This window comes from Aquila chrysaetos, chromosome 6 (genome assembly GCF_900496995.4).
Source record: "Aquila chrysaetos chrysaetos chromosome 6, bAquChr1.4, whole genome shotgun sequence".
Taxonomy (NCBI): Eukaryota; Metazoa; Chordata; class Aves; order Accipitriformes; family Accipitridae; genus Aquila; species Aquila chrysaetos.
The window spans coordinates 13,101,659-13,128,902 of NC_044009.1; the positions used below are offsets into that span (position 1 = coordinate 13,101,659).

Here is a 27,244-nt window from a genome sequence, read left to right on the forward strand (position 1 = left end):
CTGTAAACTAAAATATTTACAAGAGTGTCTTCCTTGTTTGCATATTTGCACTGTTTTGTTTATGTAAGTATTTTGTTTCTCTATTAAAATCGAATACTGCAAAGTTTGACTGCACAACACGGAAAATAATCCTGATCTTTATTTTGCCATCATGTGTTGTTATAAATACCTCAGTATCTTATATTGAGGTCAAGTTGATAGGAGGGGTTTTTGAGACCCTGGGAATTGTGTCTTACGGAGTAAATTTGCAAAGAAGAGATGTGATAACCTAATGAAAAATGATACATCAGGTCACAAAAGCTGCAGCTTTTTCATGGCAAATTCTAATTCCTGAGTCAGTATATTTAGCGGTTCCCACACTGCAAGGATCTCTGAAATCTGTGTGAAGTGGCTGTCAAACTGCCTTAATTTAAGGCCTAAGATCATCTAAAATGATCTTAAATCAAGGCCAGTTTACCTTTAAAAAAAAAAATTCCAACTTGTCATCTTCAGCAGCTGCTTTGAGCTGCCAATGTGCAAGGGCAGGGGGAGGAGGGAGAAGGAAGAAAACTCTGAGAAGGCAGAAGCTGAAGCAGCAGAGAACAGGAAACATTTTATCCGTCCTGAGGTAAGGTTCCTTGCTGGGAAACAGAAGTCTGGTGGGAACACAAGGGAGGGTTATCCTCACCTTGGGACAGTTGGTAAGCCTCTCTAGCACCTGATTAGCACTGGTTTCCGTAGGAATAATTAGCATGCTTGTGGTTTAGTATTTAATTTTCTCATTGAAGGTCTTGGTTGGCAAAGTGTCCTTTATAACTGAATCTGACTGGTTGCTTATTCTTTGCAGGACTCTCTAGCCGAAGTCGAAGAGAAATACAAAAAGGCTATGGTGTCAAATGCTCAACTAGACAATGAAAAAACAAATTTCATGTACCAGGTAGATACCCTGAAGGATGCGCTCTTAGAGTTAGAAGAACAGCTGGCAGAATCCAGGCGGCAATATGAAGAAAAAAGTAAAGTATGTATATAGCTATGGCATGTTATTTAACAGGGAAAGATTTTTGGGGGGCCAGACACCTTTGGGAGGAGGCAACCAAATTATTATTCAAGGTTTTAAATATGTTATTGTTTTAGTTACTATTAAAGCAAGTGGAATAGCAGCACATTATGTGCTTGTGATCATACAAATGGAAATTTTCCCTAAGTTTCTGTCTTATAAACAATTTCTGAAGTAAAGAAATGTTTTATATGGTAAGGCCACACTGATATTATCACATGTCCTTTTATATTCCATCGTTAAATTCAAAGGTTTTGTTCATAGTGACTTCTGGAGGACTCCTTATTTTTTTCTTCTTAAGTATTTTTACACACAAAGCTCTGTTCAGAAGTCCCATGGGAGAGTTGTCCGGTTTATATAGTTAAGGCAGCCACTTGGTTGAGAGTTGAATTAAGTTTTGCATGAATTCAGCATCTGACAGCTAGTGGCTTGGTGTTAAATAATAAAGTTGTGGCTTGTGTTAGCTTTTCAGAACTGGCACTTTAGCTTGTGGCATTTGACTATAGTGCACTTCAAAACACATAGTTCCTGAAAGATATGGTTTGGTTTTTTTAAAGTCTGCAATGTCTAGCTAACTTTTAGTACATGGCTATGTGGAAAGAGTGGGTTAAATTCCCATCCATTCATCTGTGAAGTCTGTAGGACTTGAGTGTAAAAGCTATTCACTGCCGGCGTGCTGCTCAACTTGCAAAACTGGCTAAATTATGCCTGTCACTTCTATATTTGATGGAATAATAGTTTATTGGAAAAAGGACAAATAAGATCAAAATTGTACTCTTGTGGGATTATGATTAGAGGAATGTTCAAGAATTGCATTGCAGTAAGCATTTTTTTTGTGGTTGGGCTTATTTTCTCTTTTCATGGGGTGCTATTTTTGATCAAGAAAAATGTCATTAATATTTCATTATTCATAGGAATTTGAGAGGGAGAAGCATGCTCATAACATATTGCAGTTTCAGTTCATGGAAATCAAAGAGGCTTTGAAGCAAAGAGAAGAAATGCTTGCAGTAAGTAACTGTTTTTTTAATGGCTTTTTTGATTGGTATGTTCCCAGTTAGCAGTAGGACTGTAGAAGGTGAGGCATGGAGAATTTTATCCCCTACTCAAGTTTCTCACCTGAAGACATACTAGTGTTTCAGGCCAAACGGGTTCAGAGCTGACTAATAGCAATGATACTTTCATAAGTATTATCTTAAGTTGGATGACTTTTTTTGCCTTGTCCGTAATACGAAATAAGCTGTGTTTCGGACAGCTGTTTGTGGAGATGAAGAGGAAACCGATGGAACTATTGAACTTTTTTGCAAGTCATCACATGGATAGTAAGATTGTCTTCAGGAGTGTAGGTTTAGTTGCAGTGTCAGAAACTGTGCATGTAGATACTCTTTTACTTTAGTACCTGACTTTTTTCATTCTTTGGCATCACTGCAATCTTAACCTTCATTGTTAACCTGTTACCTGCTTTCTGTCTTCTTGTTTTGCTCCTGTCTCTCAGGAAATCCAGCAGCTGCAACAGAAACAGCAGAGCTATGTCAGGGAAATTTCTGATCTTCAGGAGACAATAGAATGGAAAGACAAAAAAATAGGGGTAGGACTGTCAACTCCTGAAATGTGTTCAGAGTGGCACTGTCATTCTCCAGCTGATCCTGCGTTTGCAAAACCTCATGAATAAAATCCTCCCTAGTGACTTTGCTTGGTGTGGCTGTCGTTCTGTATTACCAGTGAACTAGCAAATAGCAAATTTTGTCTTTGGCCAGTATCATAAAATCCAAGAAAAATTTAGCAGCTGGTCTGATTTCAAAACCTAGGGTAGTTTATTTGCTGTGGTGCACCATTTGTATTTGCCATATTGAGAAAGGAAGTTCTATTTATAATGCAATTCCATCAGCACTGAATTTTCGCTTATTCAGATTCAATCTGCGGACTGAGCAGAAACTGGAGCGTGATAAAGAAGTAATAGAGCTATTTATGGGCTATTGGGATGAAAGTCTCTAAGTCTCCCTTGCTTCTCATCCCTTCCCACCACCCCTTATCAAAGCCAAATGGAGACCCACTCTTAAAGAAAAGCATGGCTTTCTTTTCTAACAATGACCACTGAAAGACTTTCTGAATATAGGAAGAGAAAAATCTGGCAACTTGCCTGTGCTTGCGATGTCCAGTAACTTGTAGCAACTTGAAACTCAAAATTGACTAATTTTTGTTACTGTTCTATTTGTACTTACGTAGAAATATTGGGAGGGTTCAGTAGCAAAATACCCATTTGCATATGGTACATTCCAGTCTAAGATGACTTAATGGCAGCTTTTAAATTAATTGAAATGTACTGCACCCATGACTAACCCATTGAATAAAAAGACTGTTAAAATCTGCTGGGCCTGCTTTCATGCCCTTCTGTTAACACACAGGAATGGCACTGTATCTTCAATGTGCATGTTGAAGTAATACAAATATGAATTAACTTGTCTGGCATAAAAACAAAAGTGGCTCCTCATTTAAAGTATCCCTAATGAAGGATTGGGCTCTGAATGTCTTTAGTAGGAATTTAGGAGGAATTATTATTGAATAAGCTTTGCATTTCTTGGATTTGAAGTTTATCTGTGTGTATGTAAACTTGGTCCTTTAATCTGTAAACTTTACCTTTTTCATACATGCCACTTCCATCAATCTCTGAATATCTTAAATCTACTCATTCTTGTTTACACTTGCTTTTCATGTTCTTTACTTGTCTCCCTTCCTTTCTTCACATCTTCTCGCCCTCTGTCTGTGTTGGTAACTCAGGCATTAGAGAGGCAGAAAGATTTCTTTGATTCCATAAGGAGTGAGCGGGATGACCTTAGAGATGAAGTGGTTGTGCTGAAGGAGCAACTGAAGGTATGCAAGAGGAATAAAAGACACTTATATTCGACTGCTGACCTTTTCCTCCTGTACGTTTTTACAGAAAATTTGAATCTAGCTCAGTAGCAAGAACTCTATTTTCATGTTGCCTGAAAGTTGCCATTTCAGGAATTTTCTACATAAAGTCCTTCCCCCTAGTGTTGACTGTAAGCTCTTAGTATAGACTGTAGTATTAAGTAGTTGTTTTTGTAGGAGATGCTTCTCTGAGGAAGATGTTACGCAGGAGATTTATGTTGTTAAAAAAAAAAAAAAAAGAGCTGGGATCACTTGCTTTCTATCATAATGGCTAAACTGAGAACTGTAATATTCTGTGCTCTTTTCTGACTTCCAGACATGTTAATGGAACGATTGAAGCAATTGTTTATTGAGAATATCAAGGACAAGAACACTTGAGCAATCTTCCCCTTTCTAAGCAGCGGGCTCTAAAGCATTGCTTTTGCTTCCCCACAGAAACATGGCATAATCCCAGACTCTGACATAGCCACCAATGGGGAGACATCAGACGTTCTTGATAATGAAGGACACTTGGATTCTTCCAGAACTGTTCCAGGCACAACTCTGGCATTAAAGGCAGGAGGGGATGGGACGCTAGGTAAGTGCTGTATATCCTTTCACATCTTTCTGTCTGTCTGTCCCTTCATTCATCTTTGCTTGGAGTTTGGGCCTTTGTTAGTGGGACAATTAACACATCACGCAGCATGCTACTTGTCAAATCACTTCCTATGCATTTTTCTGCTTAATATTTATTATCACTTCAAGTACGTTGTGCAGTTTCCTGCAAAGGCAGACTTCATTCCCCATTCAAGGCAACAAAGGACAAGAATACAAATATTATATTACAGATAAGTAGCAATCATTCAGATTACTATTTAAAGCCTGAATTTGAAAATTCTCCCAGAATAATCCTACTGTTGTTCAATATTTTTCAGCACATATCCTAAAGAATCAGAAAAAAAGCATTTTAGTTTCCTGTAAAGAACTCATATGTTGGTTCATTTATATACCTGAGAACTGTAAGCGCCTGCTGAAAACAGTGCTGGGCACTGTTAAAACACACTAATGTATGAATTCATTGTTCTTGGTATCTAGTACTATTGAGCAGTTTAATATTAACACTTTGACATTTTTACTTGTTATAATAGGATTAACACTGTCAAATTCAAAGAATATGACTCTGAGATGGGTAGTGTTAGGATTGAGAAATCTGGTTGGCAAAAACATTGTTCTTAGGCACTTGTGATGAACGGCCACTCAGAGAACTTTGATACTAGTGGAAGGAAAGGAGATAATAGATTTTTTTTTTTTTTTCCCCTCTTGTTTTTGTTCTAAATGAACATACTAATGAATAGGAACAGGCAGCCAACTGTTGCAAGTGCAAGTTATCTTGCTTTTAGCTCTTGGCTGCTTTTTCCTCACTGAGTTTTTGTGTGGAAACAATCTGGAACATGAGAAACAAGGTAAGGGTGTATTTTTAAGTGTAATTTCTTTCTCTCCTTATTCTGGGTTTGGGTTTTTTTGTTTGGTGTTTTGTTTTTTTTTTTTTAATTAGGTACAACATAGAAGCAAAAGCTAACTGCTGAAACCACAAACGCTGTTGTTCTAATACCTGTTGCTTCCAAATACAAGTTGAAGAAAAACTGTTACAAAAAAAACCCCAAACCACAGAAGTCCCCATCCCTTTGGGTGGATGAAGTGGCTGTAAGGGGCACTAAGTACCTGAGCTTTGATCTGTGTTGGTAATGTTAAACAGCTGAACCATTTGCTTGCCAATCAGATTTTACATCTGTCATATACACTGATGATGCCTCTTTATGATACTTAGGGGTAAAATATTACTGAATAATCCTTGATTACTTCATTATAATGGCATCAGACGCACACTCTTGCATGCATAGAGTGGTGTTAGGGTTAAAGTTGTAGAGAATATTGCCAAGGAAAAAATAATCTTTACTGTTAAGTGTTACATCTGCAAGTATTTCTGTTAAATCACACTGCTTGAAACAGTTGTTCTCATCTACAAAAGCTGTAATTCACACAGCCAAGAGCATAAATCTTTTACTTTAATAAAACACAAGCCAGCACCAGAGACTTCTTGCTTTGAGAGGGTGGTGGTGAATTTCACTGATCAAAAACCCCAAACCCTTACTAATTCAATTGCTGCTTTGCCTCACGTAATTGGCAAAAGCTGATCTTTTATTAACCTGTTCTTTGATTCATTCTCTTCTGGGTTTTAAGTGGGGAGGTAAGTGCTATAGTGTGGTCCCTTCAACTTTCTCAATGGTCTTTTAGGCAAAGCCAATGAAGTGGACATGAAAAATGAGATTTTGGAGGATATGGGGAAAAGAGAAATCTTGCAGAATACTGAGCGTGAGGAACACAAAGAGGAGTCTGAGGAGCAGGAAGTACAGACATTGCATGCTGATGAAAATGCAAAGGCAGAAAAAATGGTTGAAGAACGTGATGCCCTGTCAACAGCGATGTTACCAGATAGTAGGTTTACAGAACAGATTCAAAGCCTTACAGAACATATATCAGGGAGCACTTCTTCAAATGATGATGGTGACGCAGATGATTTGAGAAAGGTGACAGAGTCTGCAGGCACATCAGTCCAACAGCCTGCTAGTGTGGAGGCTGAACACCATGACTTAAATGCCAGGACAAATCAGAACTTGGAGGTGGGCTCTCTGCAAGGTCATCAGATTTTTGAGACTCCTCAGGAAATGCCTAGTGACTTAGGTACAGAGCATGAACTGGAAAAAGCTGCACTCAAATGGGAAGAACGAGAGGATCTTAAAACTAGCCATGCCCTGAATGGTAATGAAGTAGATCAGGAAGCCACCATTACAAGTGAGAGCTGTGAGTTGGTTTCTAACCAGGCAGGGCTACCAGAGGTTCCAGTAGCAGGCTCACTTAATGAAGAGGTAAACTTGGAGAGTCACACCAAGGGACTCCCACACTCAGAAGAAAGTGCTGAAAACAAGGTTACAAATGTCTTGCAGGAAAAGTTTTTTGAAAGCAAAGACTGCCTTGAGGGAAGAATTGATAAAACGGGAAGTGATAGAGGTGAAGAAGAAAATGAGGTTGGGAATGCAGTTCAGGGTCAGATGGGGGAAACGGAATCTGTGGGTTTGGAGGGGAAGGAGTCATGTGAAAGCGGTGTCCCAGCAGATACAAGTGAAAATGAAGGTGGAGGAGATCAGGCATGCATCCAACCATTTTCTTCAGAGGACAGTCCTTCAGCATCATCAGAGGAACAAAACAATCTAGATAAAACTGACCTTGAAAATGCTACGGCTGAGAAGGACGGACAGCAGGAAGGACTAATAGAAGAGTTGGAAATGTGTTCAGATTCTGCAGAAACAGGCGAGCAAGATAAGGCATCTGTGGAGGCTGTAGGCGGTATTACTGAGGTAAAAGGAAGTGTGCTGCATCAGGCAGAGCCAGACACAGATGTTGTGAAAGAGGTGACGACTCAGGAAACCAGTTTAGACCCAAGTCTTTTAGATGATGAAATTAAGGAGTCAGAATTGGAAACAGGGGATGAGTCTGGGAAAGGAAAGGAAAGTAGGACAGAATGGGTAGAAGATTTAAAACCAAGGGCAGAAGTTCAAACAATTCATTGTAGTGAAGAAACAACGGGTGATACAGTGGGAGAGAAAAATATTCCTTTAGAAGGTGAAGTGCTGAATGTAGTTAAACAAGAGGAAGGTGAATCTAAAGAGGAGTCAACTGTAGACGTTAGTGTAACTACTGAAAACAAAGTTGATAAAGAAGCACTGAAAGAAAATGAGCAAGAGTTAGAGCTTGTGGACCACCATGATGGTGGATTTGCTTCTGAGGAAAGTGCAGATAATTCCCTGGCACAGAAAGCTGAGCAGGATGAAGATGTTAGTGAACAAGTTAAATTGGAGGCTCAAGTAGAGGAAAGACTGGAAGATGATGGTGATGCATTTGATTTTGATGAAGAGTCAAAACAGATACTAGAAACTGATGAAAAATGTGATGGAGAGAAAGCTGATACACAGAAAGAGGAGGGTGGTGGAGCAAATGGTGCTGTTGGAAAAACTGCCCAAACAGATGAAGCTGGAGAAAGAACAGACAAAATAGAAACCAAAGATGCCTTGACTGAAGATGACAGCTTGCAGCATAAAAAAGGAGATGAGCCTGAAGAAACAGGGCGCTTGCAAGGGGAAGCATCATGGAAAACTGATGAGAAGACTGATGTGACAGAAGATGAAATCAAATCATCAGATTCTAACAAAGTGGAAAGAATAGCAGATGAAAATCTTTTGGAACAGGATTTGGAAAGTGCTGGCAATAACAGGGATGAAAGCAAGGAGGATTTGCAGGGTGGCAGAAGGGGTAAGGGTAAACCCAGAGATGACTGTATAATATCATAAGTTCAAAATCTCAAGGCTACATGAGTTGCATGCCATTTGATCAGTCCCAGTTCAGAAACATGCACTTTGCACAATACATCAGACCTTAGGAATCCTCTTAAAGTTTTTTTCTTTATAGGTAACTCTCATCATAATACAATGTTATATAACTGGTAATGATGCAAGTATTAAGTTACTCACTGACGTACCTAGCCACAGGAAATCGTGCGTGGGTTTGATTTTGCTGTGTCTCAGGTTAAAAGTTTATCACCAAAAGAGCGAGCTTCACAAATCAACTATTCAGACTATCTTGCAATTAGAGTACTTTTAGTGTGAATAACTGCTACTGAGGAATTTCTACAGAAAATCCTTTTTTTTTTCTAGCCTAGATGATAGATGTCTTGAATGTACTTACGTGCATTGGACCTTTGTGAACTTAATGTGCATACTTATGTGTACCTACGCGCATTAGATCTACAGCAAGTACATTAACACTTCATGAAGGAACTCAGTATATCAGCAACACTGATCTGATGTTGAAACTTCTTTTTGAATGCTTAAAGCCTAGGAACTTTTTTTTTTTTTACTATGGAAAAAAAAGATACTCTCATTCCACTTTGTGTGTATTTCTGATACAGTCCTATTCCAAAATATAGTTAGATCATTGTGAATCTGCTTAGTCTAAACACTTTGGAAGAACAATATACAGTTTGAAGAAAGTGCAACATAGAGGTCTTAGTTTGCTGAAAGGAATAAATATATACATGTTTACTTCATCTAGGCACTTTGCACCACAATACGCCTTTTACACCATGTCTCACATGGTTTGTTTTTTTTTTTTTTTCTGAAGAAAGTGTCAATACACACTGTAATGTGTGCTTAGGTTTGCTATCAAGTACTGTCTAGCTATGAATATATAAAGTATCTATTTTTCCAAGAAGATTTTTGTTTAGAATTGCATTTCCTTACTGCATTATATTTTTTGCAAATTCTGAAAGAATGTTTTTATCTCTGAAAAATTCCTGACCTCTTCCTTTCTGGAAAGAAGATAATTTTGCATATCTTAATTCTTGTTGGCTATCAGGCCAAAGACAATTGTTGTTCTGTATACTAGTCCCTGTGCCTTTTTGAAAAGCTGGATTGCTTTGAATTGCTGGCATAGATTAAACACTTTGACTCCATTGGTATATTTCTTCTTGCGTCTTTGCTGGTGCTTGGGAGGAAGAGCGTGTTTTGCATACTTAAAAATTCATTTAAAGTTGTTTTAAGCGATGAACGTCCCAAGGGAATGCAAATTGAGGAGTTTGGGGGGGGGGCTATGGAAGGCTGTGTTTGTGTTCATGTTACAAAGTTGATGGAGTACAGCCTGCAAAATTTCAAGATGTATATCAAAATGTACTGATCTGTATATAATTGAAATAAACACATTTTATACTTTAAATTGCCTGTCCAGAGCACTGTTTATAAACCTGCATACATATTTATTGAAATTATATAATTTCAAAAACATCTTTTGCAGCTTTGTTAAATTTACTGTGTTGTGCTACATAGCTAGAAGAGCTGTCGTCTTAGGAATGGGCAGCCTTGGTGTTTGAGGACCTTTCGTATATGATGGCACCCTTAACTGTAAACCTATAACAGGACTATAAACCTGTAACTTTTCATATGGCTTCTCTCCAACTTACAACAGTTCCAGTATGCTTTCTGTAAGTATTAGCAGTTGTTCTGAAGGGTTTACACTAAATGCTAATCTAAAAAGTCATAGATCTTAAAAGCATCTCTTGTTACTATGTCACAGTGTTTATTTAAAGGTTTGTCTCTGCTATACTCGCAACACTAATACATGGTTTAATGTTGAAAGTATTTTAAATGTATTTATATTGAATTTTTAAATACACTTAAATATGTAATTAACCTTGCTTACCAGGCTTCACCTATACTTGTGGATAGATCTATAAGTAACTCTGAGTCAAATTAGGCACATGCCAGCATTTCCTGTATTTTTCATATGAGTTTTTTTCTAATAGAAATGCTTCTGGGTGATTGCGGGAATTAATGGTGAGCTGATTTTAACTAGTTTTTCCACTTCAGAAAACAAGGCATCTCTGAGAGAGGTTCTTTTTAAAGCCAAGTCACAGAAGGAGAAACAACTCTGGTCTTAACTGTCCATGTACCAGCTTTTACCCCACAGTAACTGGCCAACTTCTCAGTGAAACTAGGGTAGGAGCAAGAACATGAACAGGCAATGCAGAATAGCTGCTGTACTAGAAATTCATCCTTGAACGTTAGCTGCTTGGTACCTCTGTCGGCCGCTGGTCCCTGACTTCTGGAATTGGGCAAGTACCGTGGAGAAGGTGGTCATGGTATTATTTACCTCTTTGTTTTTTGCTTGACTATATGCACACTGAGGAAGAGGGGGAGGTCTCCCAGATAAATCATCTTGAAGATAAGGGAACTGCTAGATGTTATATTCAAAATTTAGTAATTTAAATATTATATGCCAGCTAGCATTGAGTGAAATCTGTGCCATTAGAGAGAGAGAGGAGGCAGTGTCTCAGGAGGAATTACCTACAAAATACATCTTTTGTAAAGTTATACAATTGAAAACAGTTTCTGGCATTTTCCCTGCAATATCTAACAGATCCAAGAAAAGATCTAGCTTGTCCCTTTCTTTGCTGGTTTTGACTTTCAAAGACACCAAAATATCAAAGTCAGTCTTTTCACGGTCTAACATGAAACCAAAAAATCATGACGTGAATTAAAATCAAGATTTATATTTGGTGCTATTATGTTACCCATTTTGTTTTAAGCAGGGACAGTCTGCTGATGTGTGCTGCAGTGAGCACCATGCTCAGGGTATGACTTCTGTCTTTCAGAATAGTTCCATAGCTCCAAATGCTCACTGCGTTTTCTGTTCAATACCTGGTGAGTACATGTAGCCTGTAGCCCAGGTTTGTGCGTTACTGCAAGTTCAGAGCTAGCTTGAAATGCTTTCAAAAGCGTAGCTGAAGAAATGTTGGGGTTTTTTTCCTTGTTCAGCAAGTAATAGTGAAAGGCCTTGGTCAATATTTCCTTTATTATTGAAAAGAACAGTCCTCCTGTCCCCCTCAAAATCAGTATTGCAAGCTGGTTGGTGTCTTCTAAATCCTATGCTTACTCACTGTCCCAACAGCCTGTGCCCAGCAGTGTTCCTCTTCTGAGAAAGAGAGGAAGGCATTTCTCAATATTTTTTGTTGTTGTTTTCTCATGGTCCAAAATAAATTGGCAGATCTGGAGAAAGAGTATTATCCAACCTGCTATTGATCTGACAGTTGGATTCTTGCAGGGTGTTCTGAATAGCTGCTTGGGGCTGCTGGTGTGATTTCATGGGATGTCTTCCCACCCTCCAAGTACAGTTTACCTCTTTCATTTGCATCAGGATTAATTCCTTGCCCGGCCACACACCATGCAAATCATTCAGGTTAAAAACAGCTGCTTCCCACCCCATGCTCCCCTCCAAGCAGAAAGAGACATCAAGGGTCTGTGGCTGATTAGGGGATGTTAGGTCAACTGTGCCACTGAAGCAGCACCCTAGTTAGCAATACCTTGAGTCAACTGCAATACCAAGGTAGTGAGAATAGTCATTTGACTTACAAACAGGCCTGTACAATAGCAGAAGACACTGGTCACCACCACCACCACTACCCCCCCTGCTTCATGTCCTGCACTCTCCCAGGCCTTTCCAGGGCCCAGCTCATCACATCAGCCCTCTCTTAAGCTCCTTTGTTTATGAAAGCCGTGATTTGGTGCTGTGAATAGCCTGGGAATTGTGTTACCAAAGTTAAATTCAAGTGAGATGAATGTCACACTCTAGTTATTCATTATAGTATCTTTGTATGTGAAATAAGGATAATGACTGTTACAGATGAGAATTTTAATTAGCTGCTTTGTGTCCTAATTCAGTAGATTGCTCTTTTCTGCTCACCTGTTCTCAAGGTCCTCAGATCCTTGAATTGTTGGAAAAATGTCTCCTAAATGCAAAATTAAGGTGACTCTGCAGAGATATCTATTAAAGCTAAAGTAAGTTTTCTTTGTTAGTGTGGGGTTTTAAGATAAGTGAAACTTAAAAGACCTTCATCTGTATGTGCAGAAGAATGGCAATTTTAGCAAACTGATTTCTTCTGTGGTCATGTAAATCCTGCTGCCAGCATGTCATCTCTCCCAGTGGGGTGCACAATGTCCATAATGAGGGAAGAGAGAACTGATGGCGAGATCAGATTTGAAGGTCCATCCCACAATCCTAACATCCATTTTACAGAGAACGGGGTTGGGGGAAGCTGATGTGCTTCCTTACTGGAAACTGGAGGAGGTGTCTTTTCTTCAAGCAGGTATATTTCACCCCACAGCAGTGGTTGTGTTAGTGAAAGTTACTTAGCCATGTGCATGACTTAAGTTACTTTCAAGGTTAAGGTGGATTATTTGGCCCCTTTAGAGTCAATAAGTTTGGGCTAATTTTGTAGTGGCCTAGAGGTTTCCTTCTGCATCAGTCCTCATTCTCTTTCCAATCCTTAGAACTTCATTTCTTGATCTCTGCTGACCTGTGACTCCCAATCCTATCTCCAAGTCTGAATATCTCTGACCTTTCTTTTACAGTTTGCTCTCCTTGTCTTCTTCATTGACCTTTATTTTTCTTCCCTATCTTTAATCTTTTACGGAATGTCTGTCTTAAGCTTCCTTTCCTTCCCATACAGATATGTGAAATTGTTTTATTAATTTGAAGGGGTTTATACTTGTAAATTTTTGTTACTCTTGATAGTTTACAAAAATGTGGTTTGTTTGCTTTTGTTTATTTTGTTTTTCCATATCAATGCTCAGGTGTAACCATGTTGGGTATGTTACAAATGGCTAAAAAAAAAAAAAGGATAGGACTTGAGGAAGTTCAAAATGAATGCATAGAACTGCTGAACTGGGATGTCACTTTAGGATCTGTGTTTGGGTATTGGATCAGGAGCCACAGTAAAGGTTTTAGTCCATGCTCTAGAATGACTGCTGGTATCTGGGAACTTGTATACCCAGGAGGGGAGTGACATACCACATTATTACTAGCTAAGGGACTGTACATGTCTGCCATATAGAGGGACTTTCATTTGAAAACTTCAGTTTTCCCCATTATTTGATTCAATACAGACTCTATTCCCTTTACTGTGTGTGTTAACAAGAAAAAAGGGGGAACCACAAGACTTTGGCCTGTTCAGGATTTAACAACAAATGAGGACTGGTTATTTTTAAAGCTTTTAAAAAATATTGAAGTCTATCAAGAGAATTTACGTGGTGAAAGCCCACCAGCCTTCTATCTGTAATTTGTCAATTGCTTTCATTAAGTTTACAAAAAGACCTTTTTCTTGAGTGATCTTTGGATTTTAACCATTTAATTAACAGGCCAGACCTTAGATGTGGAGTTGAGCTCTGAACACCCTGAGTTCTGCCCAGGTGACTGCTTGCTGGCAAGGGAGGCAAGCTAAATAAACCTGCAATAAACATACACATCAAACTTGTGGAGTAAGACCTGTCTGAGGTCAATATATGCTCTTCTGATAAGTATATTTGAATGCTGTGTTCCAGTGTACTTCTCTTGAGGTGTACCTGAACAAACTAAGGTTGTTAATTAATGAGGTAAAGTGATAAGAAAAATTGTGAGTACCTGCTAAAATGCTTTCACATTTTGTACCCCTTAATAGAGAAGAAAAAACCCAATTGATTTGTTTACTTACTTTCTAGTTCTTTTTTCCAGTTGTCTCATTCTGTAATGTGCACTTTATTAATGAATGTCACATATATCTATGTGCTGATCTGTAGCACTTCCAAGTTCAAGTGTAGCACAACAGTTGGACCGGATTGCCCATCACCTGCTTGATGTTTGACCAGGAGAACTGACTATGAACGATTAAAGAGAAAAGAATGTTTTACCAGACCGCTGTGTTTGAAACAAAAATAATTTAATGGGCAAATCTTTTTCTGGTCATAATACTGGAGATAACACAAAATGTCATTGCCATGCTGTTCGGTAAAAGAAGTGAAGATTTAAAGTGCTGAGAATGTGCTTAGCTATGATTATAGGTGTTTACAGTGTTTTCATAATGTTAAACTGTAAAGATTTGTGAGATTTTGTGTTGCAGTTGTGTTTGACCCTAGAGTTCTTGCATGCTAGCCTAATGTAGAAGATTAGCCTCTTTGCATGCAGCTGGGTGCTGCTACTGCCGTGACAAGCATGTTCTGTGAGAATGACATAACCTTCCCTGGCTGCAGCCCCTTCCCAGCCCTGTCTGTGGCCTCATTTCCTGTGGTACGTGCATAACTACCTTCATCATTAGTTTCACTAACCTTAATGGTTTGGTCTTATATCAGATGCACTCTGAAAAGTGCGGCTCGATCAAATCAGCACTGAACTTTAAGTTTTCTCTTTCAGACAGACTGAAAAAACTCATTGATGAACGAGAATCCTTACTAGACCAGGTAATCACAGGAAAACTGAAATGCTGTGTGTTTGCTAAATCTACGATAAGAGTAGTATAGACTAAGAAAATCAAAACAGCCGCAACGTAAGGTACAGAACAGCAGTACCATTGCCTTTCAGAATGTGTGGAAGGTTGCTCTTGCTGAGGATTTAACTGCATTGCTTGCCACTTTATTCCTCTGAAACATTTCTCTTGCGCATTAACTCAGGATACAAGGGAAGAAAGATATGACCCAGTGTGCCTGTTCCACGTTGCTAAGCAGTCACGTTCAGTGTCCTTAGTCACCTAAAACTCCTTCTCCAGGACTATTTCTGAAAAAGAATACTTTGGATTGGCCAAGCCCAAGGGAAAAACAAATATAGTCCAGAAATTGTAGAAGCAAATTTTATCTCCAAGAGTAAGCCTTCCCAATTTCTGGGTCTGTGGGTAATGGGCCATTTGGAGAGAAATGCTGGAGGAATTACAGTAGATGGGTAAATAGCAATTAAAGTAGTTATTGCTGGTACCTTGATAGTCCATAGTAGATATAAAGCTTATTCAAAAAACTAGATGATCTGTTTCTCTGCAGGATGCTCTGTGCTTTCATTTATGGACTATATCCTTGGCCTTGAGACTTCTCACACAACCAAACGCGGTTTGGGGGTTTTAAGAATGTTTTACATGAATGTGCCTACAGAACATTTATGGCTTTTCTAATAAAACAGTCTTCTTCCACTCGTTAATGTTTGGTCCTGAATTTATGTATAAGCACTGGTACTTAAAATATGATGAGTCATTTGCCAAAAGAATTTCTAGGATATTACTTTGAACAAAAGATTTTTTGGAATTTAAGTTTAAAAAAAAATATAATTTGTTTTCTAATACTTGAGTGAATTTGAGTATTGAGCCACAATTTTCCCTTTCTGATTTTAATAACTAATTATTTTGTGTCCTTCAGGTTAAAAAATTAAAGGGACAGCTGGAAGAAAAGCAGAAGAATGGCAAGATGGAAAATACACAATCAGAAGATGAAGTTCTGGAAAATGGGACAGATATGCACATGATTGACCTCCAAAGTGAGCTGCATTTTGATTTTAAGAGAACTTTTATGTCCTGTATGTGAATGAGAAAATGTATCTGTACAATAACCACATGGCTCTAAGTAAAAATGAGCCTTCAGTTGTAAGGGAGCTTCAAGCTGGGAGCCAGCCACGCACCTCTACCAGAGGTGAGGGTGATTATCCTTTGTTTGAGCAAGACTGCAATTGGAAATCTCCCTTCTGTTCCCCAGGAGAGCTGGGGTGAGTTCTTGGTTAATTCCGCTTTCAGAGCGGTCAGAAGGGAATCAGGCAAGACTGGAATAGCGTCCATCTGCTGGGCACTTTTTTGGCAGAGACCACGTGCTACTCTACTGCTGCCCCAAGTAGATTCCTGTAGCATGGAAATTTTATGACAGGCTTGTTAGAAGACACTGTTGATACTTGTTCTGACATCTCTGATAAATCTGCAATTCTTTTAGGAGACGCCAACAGACAAATCAGTGATCTCAAATTTAAACTAGCAAAGTCTGAGCAAGAGATAACAGCATTGGAACAGAATGTAAGTTTCTGGCTTGTTCTGTTTGTTTAGGCATGGTGAGAATGCAAAGAGAAAGTGTATTTTATTATATGACAAATGAAATAATGTTTACTGTGATTTTTCCCTTAAAATAAGAAGTAAGAGTGTTGGAGCATCAGGGCTACTGCACGTAAGTCATAAAGACTAAAATGCTTTCATTTGTATATGGGGAAGAGTGAATATATTATTCATCTTTACCGAAGGAAAAAACGTTCGAAGACAAAGGTATATTGAGAGCACTTACTGAACTCTTCAGAATACTTCTTTATGCCTAGCTATCGACAATTTTTAAATGGCTTCTGTTATATGATGCAGTATATATGGATTTTATACAAGACTCTTCAATTTTGACTCTTTGGTCTTGTCCAGAATATGTCAGCAATACTCCTGCTAAGATAAATTTAGTCAATGGACTGTATTTTTTGTTGCTGGAAGCATATTAAATATGGATATGTATAAAAGGTCTGGAGTAAGTTACCGTGGCCAGGCTTCCTTGGTATATTTTTTTTTTCTCAGAATGTGCCTTTCTTTTATTAAAGCAAAGCAAGTATCTCTCTGGTTATTGCTTAACTACTAGTGGAAGAGTAAAGCCTCAGAGTCACTTCTTGGTACAGCTTTTAATTTAAAAAATTTGCCTTTTTCTTAGGTAATACGATTGGAAGGTCAGGTAGCCCGATACAAAACTGCTGCTGAAAATGCTGAAAGAGTAGAAGATGAACTGAAAGCAGAGAAACGCAAACTACAGAGAGAGGTAACTCTAAATGCAAACTGTCACAGGCTAGCCATCAGCCTGCACCGCATGGGGGGAGACGTGTCTGTCTGGTGCATTTTAGAGGAGGAACTATCCTTCTTGGCAGAGCAAAGAATAAACGTCTACTTTTTTTATTGCTTTAGTTATTTGTTCTAAATGTTTAACCAAATTTTCAGCACTCAAACCGGAGTAACAGTCACGACTATGAACTCCCGCTGCCATTTCACCATTGCTTCCTAAACTGACTTGCAATGCCTTGCTTTGTACCAGAATTGGTTCTCTGGAGCAAACTCAGGTTGTACTTGTACAACTTGCATCTAGAAGCAGCCTTCAAATGCTCAAACGCTACTTTGCAGCTGTGAATGTTCATGTGGTTCGACATTCATTAAGCTGAAGAACTCCTATTTCTACTTTGCTGTCCTTGTCCTTTGTTGCACCTGAAGGCTCATGACTTTGGGTGTTATAAATTCTGGGTTTGTAAATACAAATCACTGGTCTTTTTAGAACTTGTGACTCAGAAATTACAGCAGTAGAAAACTGGAAATCCTGCTGTAAAGTTCATTTGGGCGCTTCATTATTTAAGCACAGTGCCACACCTTACCAGGAATGACAGTCTAAACTTTCAAGCCTCAGAGTCTAAACTTGAGTGCTAAATGGATGTGAATCATTCTTATTGAGCCTGTTTTTCTTGTCCTGTCAATCTGTTCATGCCTGTTTGTTGTAGTGTGTCTGTCCACAGACTGTCTGTGTTTCTCTCTTGTAAAACACTGCATCTTCAAGCTGTCTGTAATTTTGACCTTATTTGTCTTATCAAACTTCATGTTCTCTCCAAGTAGCTGCTACAACCACGTTGTTGTAAATACGTTTGTCAGCTTCTTTCACACCTGGCTCCTCAGGGGGTTTTTTGTTGGTTGGGTTTTGGTTTTTTTTTTCTTCAGTGTGGCTCTTTGCTTTTTCTAAATACTCCTCTTGCTCTGCTGCCTATAGATACTGCTCTGTGTGGTCCACCTCCCTGTCCCTACCCCCATGCCGTGGTGGGCTTTATAGAAAACTAAGGCACCAACGTCACACCTGTGGCTGTAGTTCTGGGAACCAGAAACATAAAAGCCAGGCAGCAAGACAGGCGTGCCTCTGAAGTTGAGGCAAACTCTGAGCCATTTGTTCAACATTCTGTAAATACCTTGGATTCTTGGCACAGTGCTTAGAAAATGTGTGTGTGGCCTTCAAAGCAGTTACACAATGTTTACTTTTAACTCTGCTAATAGGAATTTTCAACTGCTTTATCTTGTAAGGAAATTCCAGCAATATCATCAGTTAGTGTTGGTAACTACAAATCTTGCTTTATCTTTGGACAGGGAAAACACTGTGAAAATTATGTGGTTTTTTCTGCTTTCTTCTTTCAGCTTCGTTCAGCATTGGATAAAACTGAAGAGCTTGAAGTCAGCAATGGTCATCTAGTAAAACGCTTGGAGAAGATGAAAGCCAACCGGAGTGCTTTACTGTCTCAGCAATAACCACCACCTTTCGATGGAAACTAGTACTTGACAGAATCAGAACAACGTTGCAGATGCTTCTGTCTCTTGCTGTCCAGGATGCTTTGTGTCATGCCTTCTGAGAACAGACAACCCTAACATTTGCTACGTGCCACCCAGCTGTGGTTCTCTCTACGCAGATTCAAACCTACTGCACTATATACATAGGAGTAGCTGATCCAAATGGCTGTGCCTGCGGGAGCCCTTCTAAGCCGTTCTTTGGGTACATTTGAAGTACAATGTCCGTCTACCATGTAAGAAGCACATCGGGCATCGCGTTAAGTTCTCCATCCAGAAGGCACAGCAGCCACTTATTGCCATTTAAAATGGCATTCAAAGAAAACACTTTAACTGGACTAGAATTTTGTGTCTTGCTGAAAATTTTAAAAAAAGCACTGTAAGTTTTGGACTTTCTCATGACAGTATCTGTAATTTAGTGACTACGGTAGAGTTATTCATAGTAGGTTTTTCATTTACAAATCACTGTGGAACCACAAGCCATTACAAAGCAAAACTCCTTCAGTGGAAACCATGGAAGAAGACGGTCTTGGAAGCAAAAGTGACCTTAAATGACTTTGCCAATAAAACAAAGGTGTTTGGAGGGATTTTTGCACCAGTGGAATCGTAAGACTATTTTATTTCAGGGTAAATAGGCAATAGCTTCATTGAATTTTCAACTTTTATTTGTATTATTTAATCCCTGCTCTTGGAGTTGAAGTAAACTACTTTTAAAGGATGTAAAGTTGCATTAATAAACCAGCATAAGGCCGTGTTTTAAGAAATGGTGGGTTTTGCACTTAGATCACTCACTTTGGTGCATTTGTCAAAGCAAGTGTCATTTGCTTAAACAAAATATGTAATGGGTTTTTTACATCAGAAACTATCTACTGGTCCATGAACTACTAGAAAACTATGCCGCTAAAAATACAAGTCTAATTTTTAAAAAAGTAACTGATAAGTAAAGAAGCACTTTAGAAAATATTACTGCCTATGGTTTTTCTACAAATACAGAAGTAGTGAATTATTTCCTTCTAAGGTCATTATTAAGGTTTTCCACTGTTCATGAAAAATAACGTAACCAATTAAGATGTTGCAGGCAATTTATTATACACAACTAGCACTACAGCTCTGGTTTATTGGAAATTATTCTGAATGTACTACTCAAAGGAGAACAGCAGTTAACTTGAAGAATAAAGCTGTCCTTCCCCCTTCAGCCCTGACAGAAAAGCTTGTGAATAAGGTAGACTTCCAGTCCCTTAGGAACCTGCTCACCCGATGAAGCAGCATCTCCTGTTCGACAGGAACAACCTTCTGTCGATGCTGACTGCCTCAATAGATACAGTTCTATCAAGCCAAATCCAGACCCGGGAGACCATTTCTTCTTAACTTGGTCTTCAGACTTTCCAGTCTAGGTCTTTCCCTAGCCTCTTCCTTGCAGACTGGAGGTTAGAGTCTAAACCGCTGCTACTTTCAACGTAAGGGGATCACCAGTATCTTCTTAGAGCACCTTCACAAATTAAATAAACCAAAAACAGTGTCTGAATGTGTTTCTCTGGTTTGGCTAGAAAATAACACCTTGCTCTTCATCTCTTCTGAGTGTACCCGGAAATTTTGGAATGAAGTACTGAAATTAATATTCCAGGAAAAGGATGAAGAAGGCTCTTTTTGTGCCCCTGGGAAAATAAGTATGTCCTTGTTGATCAAATGTGGTGGAACATGGGGATGAAAGGAGTCTTTTAAATGAAATTTCCACTCCAGCTAGGGCTTTGGGTTCTTTTTCTTTTTTTTGGTTTTTGAGAGGAACATTCAGGTGCAGAGCCAGGTTTCTTGTGGAATACCTCAAAATCGTTGTGGATACCAATTTACAATCTTCTGTGGTTGACTTGTGTAATTTCTGGTGTACAAAGCCTCTGGGGCCTAAAAAAAGAACTAAGGTTTTTCAGAATGCAAACAAACGTGCTAGCTACAACATCTTACTAACTGATGATAAGGTGTGTGATTGCCACCAGTCATCTTTTTATTTGTCATAGCGGTGAAAACTGTCTCTCCTGATTCAGGAGAAACAACCTAGCAACTAAGCATTGGTCCAAAAGGCTAAAAATAATACTTTACTCATCAGGAAGTGATGTGTTTATCATTTTGAAGTAGATTGCATCTCGCACCCCATAAGCATTAACCTCATGACAGAAATCAGATGTGTATTTCAACCTGGATATGCTCTTAGTAGAAATCTGTGTGTGTGATAAAGTAGCTGAATGTTGAAGCCGCATTTTTCCCCCCTAACTTTCAGTATGACTTAGCTTTAGAATAAGGGAAGAAGTACTGGTTGGTTTTCTGCAAACTGTTTTATGTTTTCCTGTGAAGAATGTACAACAACAGGGCTTTGAATGGTAATAATAGCACATGCCCCAGTCCTTTTAATTGAGCTCCAACCGAGAGCGCCTCGGCACCCAGCCCACTGACTCAGAGCGGAGCCGAGGTGGTGGCAGCCTGGCAAGGAACAGCTCCTGGGGGAACCAGGATGGGTTTTCCTAGAATTTGTATTTAAAATTGTTATCCTTTGTTTTATTTTTAAATGTTAAATAATTTTATTGTTTGCAAATGGAATGTTACCCAAATGGTTATTTTTGTTTTGTTTTTTCAATCAAACTATTAGGAGATACGAGCGTGGAAAAGGAAATCCATTAGCAGAACTTGCCAATAAAAATGTCACTTGTTTGGGTAGTATTTATGGAGTGGTCTGTCATGATGATGTTACTGGTAAAAGTTCTCTTGGAAAATACAGACTTTTTGGATGATACTGGTGTAACAGCTCATTTTCCTTTATAACATATTGCTGCAGACACGCAACCGTGAGCAACACTGGCTGTAAAATGTACAAAGGCAGGGGCTTGTGTGCCTAAGGGCACTGGTGTGCGACATACCTCCAAATATTAACCTTTTTAATGGCAGAGTGCACTTGAGGACGGGGAGGACAGGGACAGTGTCCCATCAGGAGAAATTTGAATGGTATTGCTAATCGGATTAATTCTCTACTTAAGAGTATTTATGGTGAACAGAGAGGTAAGCCACATAGTAACTTTCCCTGGAAGAATCCTTCGCCACAGGAGGCAACTTTGTTCAGCAAAACCGTGTCAATTTTAGTATTAAATTTCATCTTGCACTGATTGTGGGCGTTGATATAGAGAGATCACTTAGGTGAAATATGCTGAGGAGGTTAGTGCTTGTCTATGCTTTAAATGCTCTAAACGATTATATGGGTTTGGGGGTCGGTTTGTTTTAGTCAGCTAAGTGATTTTTTGCACGCTTTATTAAGAACTTTACATATATGTGTTTAAAGGAGGGAGTAGGGCCCTGAACCAACTTTGTAAAAATAACGTGTACGTTTACATTCGGTAACCCGTACAGCGGGAGTTTACTGGGTGACGTTCCCCAGCTCACTGCGTTCGCCTCCACTGCCCCCTCAGAGTGCTGCTAGGTTTTAATAACTGTAGAAGACGACGTGCTGCTGCTGTCCCCCGCAGGCTAAGGTTTGGGCTTTCTGTGGTACGGGCAGGGACACCCCTGCGCCGCCGTGAGGGAGAGGGGGCGGTGGGGGAGGAGGGGGAGGAGGGCAGAAGCCCCTCTGAGGAGACATCTCGTGGGGGGAGGGGTGGGCAGCACGCGGTTGGCGCAGGCACCGCACCGGCCAATCAGACGCTGGAGCGCTTCCCGTCGCAGCCAATGGGCTGGAGGCGCGGGCGGGGAGTGGCGGCTGGCGGCCGTTGAGCGCGTGCTCGGCGGGGTCGTTGTCGCCCGGCCGGGTCGGAGGCGCGGGGAGCCGGCCGGGGCTCGGCTCTGGTACGGAGGCGTTACGGGGGGGGGGGGGGCTTCGTTTGGGCAGTGGGAAGGTTGCTCAGCCCTCCCTGGAGCCGGGGTGAGGGCTGTGAGCCGCGGTCCCCTGCCTGGGCGTTCCCCTTCGGCGGGCGGGGGCACCGGGCTGCTCTGAGGGACCCCCCCCCCAGCCTTCCTCCCCGGGGGCTCGGCTGCAGCTCTCCACGCTGCGCTGCGATGTGGAAGCTGTGGTTTAATATCAGTGCTGGTTTCTAACCGGCTTGACTGTTGTTGAACATCTAGCTGCGTCAGTAGTAGTAACAAGGTTATTGTTACTTAACTAGGACGTACGTGTCTTAACTTGTTCTTAAGTAAAAAGGGGGGTGGGGGGAAAGCCACTTCTCTGTGATAATATGTTGTGATTTATGTATAGGCATCTGAGATGTGCTTTGGTAGTGTTACGGGAAGATTTTTAATTTCACAGGTATAGTTGCTTAAAACCTCAGAAGGTGAAGGTAAAGTTAATGTAATAAGAAAGCTAATGTTTTTGAAACAAAAATAGCTGTAGAAGTGCATAATGAAATCATGGTAAGGTTTTTTTGGAGGGTGACTGACTTCTATTGATGCCTTTGGTTAAATGATTTAAATTATTTTTATTAAGTGATTTTTAAATGTTGTCATTTTAATGATGATCCTTAGCGGATGAGAATCAGTGGATGCAGATTTGAAAGACAAGCCATTTTTCCCTGTGAGGAAGGGCTATCATGAAGTTATCTCTTAGGGGTCCATTCTACAAACCTTCCTGTGCAGATATGAGGCCTGGGTCACACTGTTTATATCTGGAGCAGACAGAGCTCGCCTAACTTGTGTGTTAATCCCAGAGCAGCAGCCAAGAAACAGGCCTCAGTTTCCAGTCTCCCCTTATGCTCCACCAGCAGCCTGTGTCTCACTTCAGTACTTGAGGCCAATCATATGAGGTTCAACAAGGCCAAGTGCCAGGTCCTGCACTTTGGTCACGGCAACCCCATGCAGCGCTACAGGCTTGGGGAAGAGTGGCTGGAAAGCTGCCTGGCAGAGAAAGACCTGGGGGTGCTGGTCAACAGCCAGGTGAATATGAGCCAGCAGTGTGCCCAGGCGGCCAAGAAGGCCAACAGCATCCTGGCCTGTATCAGAAATAGTGTGGCCAGCAGGAGCAGGGAAGCGATTGTCCCCCCTGTACTCGGCACTGGTGAGGCTGCACCTCGAGTACTGTGTTCAGTTTTGGGCCTCTCACTACAGGAGAGACATTGAGTTGCTGGAGTGTGTCCAGAGAAGGGCAGCCAAGTTGGTGAGGGGCCTGGAGCACAAGTCTTATGAGGAGCAGCTGAAGTAACTGGGGTTGTTTAGTTTAGAGAAGAGGAGGCTGAGGGGAGACCTTATAGCTCTCTACAACTACCTGAAAGGGGGGTTGTAGTGAGGTGGGTGCTGGTCTCTTCTGTCAGGTGGCTGGAGATAGCACGAGAGGAAATGGCCTCAAGTTGAGGCGAGGGAGATTTAGGTTAGATATTAGGAAAAATTTCTTTACCAAGAGGGTTGTCACACATTGGAATAGGCTGCCCAGGGAAGTGGTTGAGTCACCATCCCTGGAGGTATTCAAAAAGCGCGTAGATGGGGTACTCCATAACATGGTTTAGTGGGCATGGATGATGGTTGGACTCAATAATCTTGAAGGTCTTTTCCAATCTAAATGATTCTATGATTCACTCGGTTCCTTACAGACTGTGTTTCACCACGCTGGAAGCCTCCTCTGCGAGGATGAACCAGTGACTTGTGTGTTTAGAAGCATGTGAAACCCACCTTATGGGCCTGTTGGTTGGTCTGCGTGCTCTCACAGGGGGAAGAGTTACAGACAGGACTGTATTTTGCTGTGCTTTATATAAGATTATAGTTGGGTTAGAGACCTGTGACTATACTATAAAATTGTTACGCTTCATTTCAGTAGCTTAGAGAGCATACCTAACTGAAAAATATGTCTAACGTTAGTATGAGTCCCTCTCTTCATTATAAGCTTCTGGGGAAAGGCAGAGAAGAATTGACAACTATTTATAAGAAACAAGCTTCACAAAGAGCATCTTCCATCCCTACATGCTCTGTCTCTGCTTTTCGTTCATGCTATGAAACTAGGTTTGTTGCAAGTCCAGAGCAGGGGTATTACTTTGCTTTGCTGTATTGTCCAGTTTTCTACTGTTGCTAAAAGAAGTGCTCTGATCCAAGAAAACTGTCTTCCTGTTTTCCTTTATGACTTACACTTCCTGGCTGTAAAGATTCTCACGTTTTCTGTGCTTAGTAACCATTTCTTCTTGTTTCCCCAGAATTAAAAGGAATATGCTTTCATTTCCCTTTTGTCCAGCGCCTGAAGGGTTTTTAGTTCTCGGGAGGCACAGGGTTCTAAGTTCACCCCTTCACTCATTGAAGTAGTTTTAAAAATTGTTATAGCTCCTGGACTGAAGGATGTTCCCTACAGTAAATATACTGGTCATGGATCGAGAAGCTGTAAGCTTTCTGTGGCAAGGAATGCTTACAGGCCAGTATACAATCAGGAACAATGTGAGGTCAGTTTGTGGCCACTGAATCCATGACCATTAGCATCTTGACTTTCAGAGTCAGTACGTGCATCTAAACACCTTCTGTGCTGTCTTGTAGTTAGGGTATGATGTAAATAGATTGCTGTGTATCAACAGGGGTTCTGATGATTCAGCCAAGAAATGCTTCAGTGGTAAGAGGATGGAAACCTTGCCCAAGAGTGTAAGGAAATAGGGTTGATTGGTCACTGAGGATGCTTTTACACAATTGAAATGACACAAGCAAGAATGGCAAATTATTTTAACAGCCTTCTGTGAGCTCTTAGGATTTCCTTGAGAACATACCGTATAATTCCTAGCTTCTATACTAGCATGCAGTAGGTGAAAATAAGATGGTTAATTTAACGTATTTTTTAAACAGTAATGTCCTCTTGTATACTATGATGTATCTCAAACTTCTCTTAATTTTTATTAAGGTTAGACACTGATAAGAAGAGACAAGCCATTGACTTGGAGAGGTTGCAGTGGAAGTGAGTTGTGTGGATTATTTCTGAGGAGGAGGGCTTAAGTGTTTGTACCATGGAATTAGAAAAGAACGACGATGTTAAAAGCAAAAGGAGATGCTTCAGTCAGACCTCCCATCTTTTTTCTTGTTCTGAGGAAGCTGAGCACACACTCGTCAGAGACATTGCAGTAGGAGCTAAACAGTCTGGTTTTGACCAGGCACATTCTGCCAGTGTTTCAGAATTAAAGTTGTCAGAGGAAAGCTTACCTTATTTAAGTTCATCTTTAGATGCAGACATTGAAATGTATACTAAAGAGAGAATGAGAATTTGCTGTGCACAGGTAGATGAAAGCAAGAAAGAAGCTGATATGTTGGGAAGGTCATGTGACAATATGCACTTTAATTGTGGGGTGTGTGATGATTGCAGACAAAGCCATTTAGGTGAAGATTCACAGCTGGAGTATCTCAGTGCTCACGAACAAGATTTTGATGATAGGAATAGCTCAAGTGAGTTTTCTGAGCAAAGGGAAACTATAGGAATCGAAACCTTAAAGCTGATAGACCCAGGTCATGAAGTTCCAGGCGGTGCAGTCACACAGAAGCAAAATCTCATTGACATGTCAGAAGATTGTTCTGCTTCTGAGTATGGTGTAGGTGACCAGACCTGCCCAGAAGCAGCTATGCCAGAGCTTCCCCACATGCTTCATGACTCTCTGTCTCTGCCAGATTGCAATGGCATGAGTTATGATCATCAGGAAGAGCAAACAGAGTATCATAGTGTTGTTTGTGGAAGTATACTTGAAAGTCATTCATGTGGGAATAGAGAAAGGGTCTGTCCAAATCGGCTTGTATATGGCAGTTTAGAAAATGGAGAGGTGAAAGACATACCACTGATGGACAGCATGCTGCCACCCCAAATCGCTACAAGCAAAGAAGTGTCTGAAAAGAATGATAGACACATTCACAGTGTCTCAGTGAAGAAAGACAATCCTTTACTGTCAGCAAGGGAAAGAGCCCCTGCAGTAGCCCTGCAATTTTGTGAACCTGCGGGGGATTCTGATTTCTACAGTTGTGAAGAATCTGGTATGTGTGCACATGGTACCAGCTGCCTTGACTGCACTGCAAAGGATGCTGAAACCCAATTTCTGGTCTCTGCAATTCTCCCTAGCAAGAACCCCTTTTTTGGGGTGGAAGTTGCAGATAAATCCTCCCATGGAAATACCAGCTGTCTGAACTCGGAGCATCGTGAAACCTTGAAAAATGTTACCAGTGACTCTATGGTTAACCAGGCTGTTGATGCGAGTTCTGATTTTAGAGCTTGCTTTACAACAAGCAGAAGTACCAGTGCTCAGGTTTGTCACTCATCCAGGGCTACTAATACAGAGATAACAATGATGAACAAATCTCGACCCGTGGGATGGCGCCATGAAAGGTGTGCAGACGTTGCTTGCAATACAGACTGGTCATGTGGAGCTGGTGGCACAGAGGAAATTCCATTGCAGCTTACTGACACACTGGAAAAACATTCAGATGGCAATACTGCAACAGCTGAAAGAAGTTCACAAATTCAGGTAATTTAAAAAAAAAAAAAAGCACAACCAAACAATTTTGATATATAGAGCTTTTTTTAACTCAAAGTTGCTCTGAGCTTGTCTATACAAATGTTAATCTGTAACTTTTTAAAA

At 40.3% G+C, this 27,244-nt stretch overlaps 2 protein-coding genes across 24 annotated transcripts in view; both read left to right on the forward strand.

Moving 5' to 3' along the window:
* The window catches only part of LRRFIP1 (LRR binding FLII interacting protein 1), a 115,708-nt gene extending 94,230 nt beyond the window's left edge, over positions 1–21,478 (forward strand). For 17 of the 23 annotated variants that reach the window (XM_030016756.2, XM_030016757.2, XM_030016758.2 and 14 more), the window contains 6 exons: positions 827–997; positions 1,951–2,043; positions 2,529–2,621; positions 3,812–3,904; positions 4,379–4,520; positions 6,218–9,748. In XM_030016756.2, the coding sequence (XP_029872616.1) occupies positions 827–997; positions 1,951–2,043; positions 2,529–2,621; positions 3,812–3,904; positions 4,379–4,520; positions 6,218–8,328 (2,703 nt within the window). In that variant the 3' untranslated portion in view covers positions 8,329–9,748. Of the gene's footprint in view, positions 1–826; positions 998–1,950; positions 2,044–2,528; positions 2,622–3,811; positions 3,905–4,378; positions 4,521–6,217; positions 9,749–14,752; positions 14,800–15,738; positions 15,857–16,299; positions 16,380–17,043; positions 17,149–18,551 lie in introns of those variants that run through there. The other 6 variants (XM_030016780.2, XM_030016781.2, XM_030016782.2 and 3 more) reach the window with 3 other exon arrangements.
* A 4,140-nt stretch (positions 21,479–25,618) lies between these two features.
* Positions 25,619–27,244, forward strand: part of LOC115342712 (RNA-binding protein 44) — a 44,287-nt gene continuing 42,661 nt past the window's right edge. The window contains 2 exon segments of the mRNA XM_041124520.1: positions 25,619–25,747; positions 25,808–27,130. Of these exon segments, the coding sequence (XP_040980454.1) occupies positions 25,634–25,747; positions 25,808–27,130 (1,437 nt within the window). The 5' untranslated portion in view covers positions 25,619–25,633.